Source organism: Hippocampus zosterae, chromosome 10 (assembly GCF_025434085.1).
Source record: "Hippocampus zosterae strain Florida chromosome 10, ASM2543408v3, whole genome shotgun sequence".
NCBI classification, from domain to species: domain Eukaryota; kingdom Metazoa; phylum Chordata; class Actinopteri; order Syngnathiformes; family Syngnathidae; genus Hippocampus; species Hippocampus zosterae.
The window spans coordinates 19,980,056-19,988,475 of record NC_067460.1 but is presented as its reverse complement, the minus strand read 5'-3'; the positions used below and the strand labels follow the sequence as shown (position 1 = coordinate 19,988,475).

The window sequence follows — 8,420 nt, the reverse complement described above, 5'->3', positions numbered from 1 at the left end:
ACAGAGGATCAGGATGTCTTAAATGAATCCCACCGGTTGCCATTATCTAATATTCCTGCAAAGTACGAAATCCCTTGGTGATATTAGTGAAGGATAACAAGAGGATTTATAAGGATAAACCCACTCGGCATGGTGCAGTTGATCAAAACAGCAGCGAGTGAAACATAAGAGTGCAGGGCATGTTGGGTTCATGCGGTAAAGGACGGAAGGTTGCCAAGAATGATAAAACCGAGAAACTTCCTCACCCCTCAGCGCTTCCCCAAATCATATTTATTTATTTATTCATAGGAGGTTCACGGTGAAGGTCGGGGTTCACGGATGCGTGATGGTTTTAATCAAAGTGAGTGCAGAGTGAAATTGCTGACTGATACCGTCGTGGAAAGGAGAGGCCCGTTGTGGGTTTGGGTGCCACACCGGGGAAGGATTATGTGCGGCATAAAACTGTTGCTTTACTGTTAAAATGGTAACGTTTGCTGCTAGCAGTATTATGCGAGCTTTATACTGTTTATAAAAAAAAAACGAAGCTAATATTCTTCAAGCCTAAAGGAGACATTTTGCTTGAGCTTCCATTTTATGTAACTCTGACGTTGTAAAACAATTTTGTTTCACTTTGGAGCAAAGTCACATTCGTGTGTTTATGTGCAAGGAAAAAAAAACATGTTATGTTCCTGCGGCACATTTCTGTGAGGAAGAATCAAAATCTTCGGCAATTTCAGAGCAGGCGCTGCGAACTCATTTTCGTCAACAGTCATTGTGTTTCTTTGATTGTACCTTGTTACACATGTTTGTTATCTTGTCAGATTTCCCACACCTAAAATACAAAGCAACACATGTGGTTAACTCACATTTTGATGCACCTCCAATTTCTAATTTGTTTATTCTCCGATTACGTTGCATAGACAATAAACAGGAGAAATTTAAAATGCAAAAAAAAATAAATAAAACCAAGAAAACAAAACCGGCCATTAGCGGGTTTCGCTTTCTGGGTTAATTGTTTATCATTAATTAAAATAAGAAGGTAAACAAAATGTGTGCAGTATTCGAATACTGAATGAAATCTTCTCAATTGTGGATTTGTGTCGGCCTCCAGTGGATGAAAACAAGACTTTTAGGGTATTAGCGCAATTAGCATTGAGCTTCTTATCACTTGTGATCTCACTCGTTTTTTTTCTTTGTTTGTTGTTGTTTTTTTTGTCAGCGATTTGGAAAATGAAGATTGCTGATTGAAACGTGTTTCTATTTCTATAGCTGGGTTTATACCGACTGTTCCTTTGACTTCACTGCATCGCACTCCAATCACATTACGTAGGTAGAAATGATGTGTGGTGATGTGATGAACACAAAAAACACTAAAAAACGATCTCTTCCCTTATCCGGTTCAAGGGCCCGCTCTCACAAGACTTCTGTACAATTTAGTGCAAAAAGTGGAAAACTAAAGGTGACCGAAGAAGAACATTTTTTTTTTAAAGCTTGTGCAGGTGCATTGACACGTGCGTTGATCAAAATGGGTCCAGTACAAATGGAAACCGATGCTTACTTATTGTGCAATTGTCAACTTCTCCTGAGCCCAAATCAAGTTTGAGGAATCTACCTCCACCGGGTGATGATGTCACAGATTCGACGCGGCTCTTGAACAATCACACAGTCTTCCGTATTGTTCAACACAGCTTGATGTGACATCTGTTTTAAGAGTTTCTTTTTATTTAAGAAGGCTATACCAGACGCATAATCACTGTACATTGATTTAACATTACCTTTACAATTAAAGTTGTCACTGAAATTACAGAATAAATATATGCACATTTTTCTTCAAATCTTTGTGTGAGAGAGAAAACATGAAAAGTGCGTCAGACAAAGCTGTTAGTGGGCGATGGTGGGGCGAGGGCGGGGGAGGAGGGGGCGGGGTCCAGAGGCAATTGCGTGGAGCGTGGGGCCCTAAACAAAGTGCATGGAAATATCCATAAAACCTTGAGCGTTGTCTGATAATATTCACAAATGTTTCATCACCACCGGCGCGTCCCTTTATGAGAAGCACCCCGATCAAGACAAATGTCCTAATTAATAGTCACAAACATAGTCATAGGATATCAAAATTAAATAGAACACTCAACTGTAATGCGTTGCAGTATCTTTGTTCACAATGTGATGAACTGCAACCGCCCCCTGCAACCCCCCCACCCGACACCACCGCCAACCCTCATCTTCCTGCACTGCACCGAGTGCATGCGGCAATGCGGCAGTTCAAATTCATATTTGTTTTATCCTTCTTTCAATGATTTCCCATCGCCTTAATGTGCACGGCCTCCGGGGTTTTTGTCGATCCTAGTGAGGGGTAGAAGAGGCAGAGAATAACCCACCAATTCAGAGAGACGTCCTGCTCCCGTGTGTCATGGGAATTCCAGAAACAAAGGATCTTATTGTATGTCAGGATTGTGGTGTATATATATATTTTTAATTCCCCAATGCATCTCTTACCTCCTGTAATACACTCTTCTCAGCAAGTAGTGATATCTATATTATAAAAAATAACAGATGCTGACATTGCTGGCTACTCTGAAAAAAAGGCACTTGATGGAAATATCTGAGAACAGCCTTTCCTCCATCTCGATTTGGGCGGCACGGCAATCTATTTTCAATTCATCTCATGCTGTCCAGAATGACTTGATTTTAATATTGGTTTCGGGCGGTTGTGTTTTAAGGATAGCAAACTGACAACGTCATTGATGCCTTTCTCCACCGGGCTACAAATGTTAAAACCGATACGATTTTTCCAACAGTTCGAGGTAATCCGGCTTGGTTTGAAGTTTGGCCCTTAACTCCGGGTAATCGCTTTGGGACGGTTCAGGGTAGCAGCCTTTCCCCGCCGTGAAAAGCAAAGTCTCCTTCAGCCGAGCGTCCTGTTGCAAATCTGGGTACTGCATGCCAGGTGGGTGAGCATGTGCCACGTGCATGTTCTTTAGTTTGGGGGCAGTCCCATAAACGCAGTCCACAAAAGCGACGGTCGGTGTGGGCCTCTGACTGTCGATCACAGTCGGGCAGAGCCCGCCGTTCTCGTGGAGTCCCGCAAAGTCGGCTGTGGTGTGGTTGACAGCGACGATCGTGTTGAGTTGGGAGTTGGAGACGGAGAGGCTCCACTCTCTTTCTTTCTCGAACACGGTTCTGTAGCTGTTGCTGCTACTGCTGCTTCCATTGTCTCTCTTGGCTGAAAACTGCCCTCTGTCGTCATCCGATGTTGCAGCTATCTCCCCCTCCCGGGGCTTATAAATGGGGTTGTTGCACATCTGAGTCACGGGGTGGGGGATGTAATCATAAACATGGCCATGGGAATGTGTGTGGCTGGGATGAGTGTGAGCGTGCAAGCTGGAGGTTGGCTTCTCCAGTGTGCTTGTATTGACGGCGCTACTCTGCCTGGGTGCGTCTTCAAAGATCCTGCACTGCATCTGGATCCCCGTGAGATCCACCTCCGAGCGCTTCCTGAAGGGCAGTTTCTTCCTCCGGCGCAGAACGAAGGCGAACAGCCCGGCTGCGACAAACACAGCAGAGATGAAGAGGATGAGGAGGCTCAGGATGAGGACGGACAGCGGAACTGCGTCTCTTCCACCCGCCTCCCCCATTCCCGCGCTGCCGGCGGTGAGGTCGTCCCCAGCGGGCCGAGCCGGCAACGGGCCTGAGAAATGCTTAAGTTTGGGACAAAGGACTTCAACCTCGAGTGAGCGCAAATCCTTCCCAAAGGCAAACTCTGGCGTCTTGCAGATGACGTCTCCAACCACGATGACCGAGGAGAGCTTTTCCAGCCATTGTTTGAGGGGGATGATATCGCACGAGCACTCCCAGGGGTTCTGATGGAGATCAATCTGGACAATCGAGGTGAGGTGCTCCAGGACTCCGCGGACAGGCAGGGTTAGGAAGTAATTGTTGCGAAGGTTGAGGCGAGCGAGGTTGGTGCCGGCAAAGACGTCATCGGGGAGGGAGCGCAGCAAATTGTCATTGAGAAAAGCCAGTTGCAGATTGGGCATCAGGGAGAAGGAGTTGGGCTGTATCTCACGTATGACGTTGTACTCGAAATAGAGCAGAGTCAACATCTGAAGTCCTCGAAACATTCCGGGGGTGAGCCTTTCAATGTCATTGCCATTCAGATATAAACTTTTTAAGTTTGGCAGGTTGATGAAAGCGCCCTCCTGCACGTAAGATATCCGGTTGTTGCCCAAATGCAGTAAATCCAAACTTGAGAAGTTCCAGAAATCTGAACGGTAGATTTTCTGGATGAGGTTACCGCTGAGATATAATTTCTTGGCATTGAGGGGCCGTGGCAGAAGGTCTGAGATGTTGTGAAAGCCTTTCTCCTTACAGTTCACCGTCAGGCCCAAGTCATTAATGTGAAGGTTGCAAATACATCCTGCGGGACAAATGATGGGGATCGGAGGTCTCGTCTGATAGCCGGCGATCGGGGGTTGGTTGATGCCCGGGTAAACGCTGCGAGGTGTTGGGGCGTTCTTGGTGGGTCGAGGTCGTTTCGTGGGCTTCGCCGCGGAGGATGCCGTGTTGTGAAAGGACGAGAGCATGGAGGACGGTTTGGTAGGCCACGTGTTGTCGCTGTTGAACGGGATGCGGGGAATTCCAAGTTTGGCCTCAATCTCGGAATCGGAGAGCAAAGGACAAAGCTCGCTGCGCTTGATTTCCCGCAAGTCTTTCCCATGTAAATGGAACGGGTATTCACACGTTATCTCGCCGACCAGGGCGGTATAAGGAATCCTCTCTAGCCAAGTCTTGAGTTGGACAATCTCACACACGCAGTTCCAAGGGTTCTCTTCCAGCTGAATTTCCATCAAATTCCGCCCAACGTACTCCAATGTGCCCTTGTAGGGCATCGTCTTTAGCCGGTTCCCCCGAAGGTCCAAGTGTGTGAGTGAAACAGAGCGGAACAGATAATTGGGGAGCACGGGAATCAGATTGTCATTTAGTATAAGCACTCTCAATTTGTGTAAGTGCCTGAATGCACCACTTTCAATCCTTTTGATAACATTGTAGTCTGCCTGGAGATACTCTAAACTCTCCAGTCCGAGGAACGTGTCATTCCGGAAAATCTCCAGTTTGTTCTCGTGCAAGAAAAGCCGTTTGAGTATTCCCAAGCCGTTGAACGCTCCCGCGTGGATATCTTGCAAGGCGTTATTACCGAGATTGATAGATATGGCATTGTTGAGATGGAGAAAGCCGTTAAAGTACAGCTTCCTCATGGAGTTTCTCTGCAGGTTGAGTTTGAACGGCCGGCTCCATATCTGAGCAACCTGGCTCACGTTTGTAAATCCTTTGCTGTCACAGTGCACGAGAAAAATGCCCTCTTTGACCTCGCAGTAGCAGGGCTCGAAGCACGGCTCATCGATCTCCTCCGAGTCCTCCAGTAATGGGATCGGGGTGGTCCATCCTAAGGCTATGGTGCTCAGCAAGGTAACCCACAGCATCCTCGCTGACACCAAGTGGGTGAAGTCTGGGCTCCAGGAAGAGAGCCACTTCACAGCACTGCAACAAAGAGAAAGAGGGAGAGTGAGATGGGGCAGGGGAGGGGGGGTGATACGCGTGTGCGCAAACAAACCCAGCAAAATAGAGTTCAAGATGAAAGAAATGGCAAAAATAGGGGCGATTACTTTCGATGCAATGGCAAAGCGAGTGGAAAATGACCAGGACTACCTGAGATGTTTCTCAGTGTTTCAAGCAAAATGGGCCAAGTACACTTGGATCACTGATGCGATAGCCATGCAAAGGGAACAAATCTCTTGTAGAGTTAGCATCACCGAGCAGACCCAGGTCCATTTATAATACAGCAGATATGCTCCTAAGGCCGCAATAAATCACCTCAGAGATGCCTATCCCTATGAATAAACAATCACAACAGCAGGTGGGTGAGGTTAGCCGCAAAGAGGAGACACCATCCCCCTGGTGTATTTATTACATGAGAGGACACTTAGTCACCTTCTTCTTAAGTCATGAGAGCAGTGTGGGGGGTGGGCGGTGGGCTACACTGCAGCCAAGGGTGCTGAATAATCTTCAATATTCACCATGTTTCCAATGAAGCCATGATTTTTGAGGGCATAATACAATCCATTTCTTTTTTGGGTTTAAAGAATGCACATAATTCACACACACACACACACGCACAAACGCGTATCTGCGCAGGATTTTTTTTTTCGCTGCCTTTTGTGACGGTATTTGCATATTATACGATCAAAAAGTGTGAAGTGTGAGAAGGGGTTCAGCTACCTTTGCAGGATGACCTGAATTTTAGGAAATAAAAGCTTAAGATTAAGGGGGGAAAAAAACGTAATATACTGACGATTTGACAATTATGTAAAATATGAAATCGTTTTTGATGCTGTCATTCTTGGCACTTAAAAGGTTTAAAAATGTAACTTCCACACATCAGTGAGGTTCCATTCACGGACACACGCACACACAGAGAGGCTGTGCACTGTCCGTCCAAACGTTGCTGCTGAAAAATCCAGTGACGATTTTGGCGGAACAAATTCGCTGTCCGTGGTCCTGATTTATATATTTTCTATATATATTTTTTTGTAAAACAACAAAAAAGGAGAGGGAGGTTCCAGTAAGGAGGGGATGAAAGAGGAGAAATTTTAGGGTCGCAGTCCCCCGGAAAAGACACACCAAAAAAAAAAGAATTAATTAATTAAAAATCACTGTTGTATAAATTTGATCCAATGATGTGGCCTGGCTCCAAATGTCACCATTTTCTTCCTCTCTTCATTGTGCGTGATCTCAGGATTCCTCGATTCCCTCGATTCATTTGTTTCGGAGCTAAAACACCATTTGCTTATTGATTATAAGTCGCGTGCCTTGCGCCAAATGGGATGGCATTCGTACTTAGTTTAGAGGGATTCCCACTTCTTCATCCTCCTGCGGCGTGTTCTGTTCTGGCCCGCAACGTCCTGCTCACTGTCCGATGCTGGGCTGCGGCGAAAGAAAACGGAAAGAGAAGTGCAAGGTAAGAAAAAAAAAAAGAATGTGAAGATGTACTCTTTCGAAGTCAAAACAGCTGCCACGTCAGTCACAAATGCTGAATACTTGATATCGGAACGCAAGAAACGCTATTTGAGTCAGTCCTGCCAAAACCTCTCTCCCAACTGAAAGCACCGAGTTCAAATCTAGCAGAGAGCAGCGCGCTCGTGGAAAGAGATGCCAAGCATAATGCAGCAACATTTGGCCGAGACTGATGAGCTGAAAAGAACGCGACTATTCCGCGCATCACGTTCGCGTTTAAAGTTGACGCTGATGCACCCGAAACGCACAAGTGCGCACTCATTGAAAGGTTAGTCACTTTATGCCGTCAACTCACCTCAGATGTGCGCCGCAGCTGCGAAGCATTTGGGAGAAATAAGAGCGAGAATGAAAGCAAAAAGGGGAGCAAGACTTGAGTTGTCTCTCGCTTCCTTCCCCATCTCCCGCTCCATCTCCTTCCCCGTGGCTGAGGAGGAAGAGGAGAGATGAAGACGTGAGAGGAATGTGAAATCTCTCCCTCGCTCTCCGGTGACTCTGACACTCTCCCCTTCTTCCAACTCTCCGGTGTGTGCTTAAAATGCAAGTCCTCGACTCCTGCCCGTCCTGCTTCTTCTTCTTCTTCCTCCTCCTCCTCCTCCTCCGCCGCCGCCCCGCGCGCACAACGACTGCGCAGCCGGGTGACAATACTCTCCTCAGGACCGCGTCCTCTTGACGGTTGGAGCAATGGGCAGCAGGAATGTAGACAGAATTGCTCGGTGGCTTTTATTTAGTTTCATTTGCCCCCCCAACCGCAAGCTGCCTCGCTTTCTTTTCCACGCGTCCCCCTCACGAAAAAAATGCCTGCTGTCGTGCGTCACAGGAGTGATGAGGAGGGACTGAGCCAGCCGGCGGGGTGGAGGTGGAGGGAGCGAAACGGTGAGAGACGCAGAGAAGAGAGATAGAGAGTCAAAGAAGGGGAGGGGAGCGGGAATGATGGAGATCGTTTGGATTCTTGGCTGAGGAGATGTTTTCGTGCACCAAGGCAAGGAAATAAAGAAATCAATTGGATTTGATATGTTGCAAGGTGCATGCAGAACTGTCAGACATATGAATGTCACTCAAAGTGCAATAAGACTTTTTTTTCTCTATTTATTTTAACATTGCGAGTAAGTATTCCCTTGTCGGCGCCCCATCTGCAATCGCCCATCTCCTCTGTGGTGACGACGTGGGGGGCGGAGGGGGGTTGGCCACGACTATTTAAAGCAAGATGGGAGAGGCGTGATCGAACTCGGTGCGTTTTATTCTCCTCCCTCGGACTGCCTGCCTTCCCGCTTCTCGCCTGCAGCGGGCAACACGAGTCTATAGCAAAGCCCAATGAGCATTTATTCCACATCCCTGATATCAGACATGAGTGCATCACACTAGATTGAACC

General features: G+C 47.0%; 1 protein-coding gene across 1 annotated transcript; it reads right to left on the bottom strand.

The window, feature by feature from the left end:
• Positions 1–1,668: 1,668 nt before the first annotated feature.
• slitrk3a (SLIT and NTRK-like family, member 3a) lies at positions 1,669–7,913 on the bottom strand. Its single transcript, XM_052078245.1, has 3 exons — positions 7,346–7,913; positions 6,874–6,960; positions 1,669–5,517 (listed from the first exon to the last, which is right to left on the bottom strand). The coding sequence occupies exon 3, from the start codon at positions 5,457–5,459 to the stop codon at positions 2,751–2,753; it is 2,709 nt and encodes a 902-aa protein (XP_051934205.1). The 5' UTR covers positions 5,460–5,517; positions 6,874–6,960; positions 7,346–7,913; the 3' UTR covers positions 1,669–2,750.
• Between the last annotated feature and the right edge of the window lie 507 nt (positions 7,914–8,420).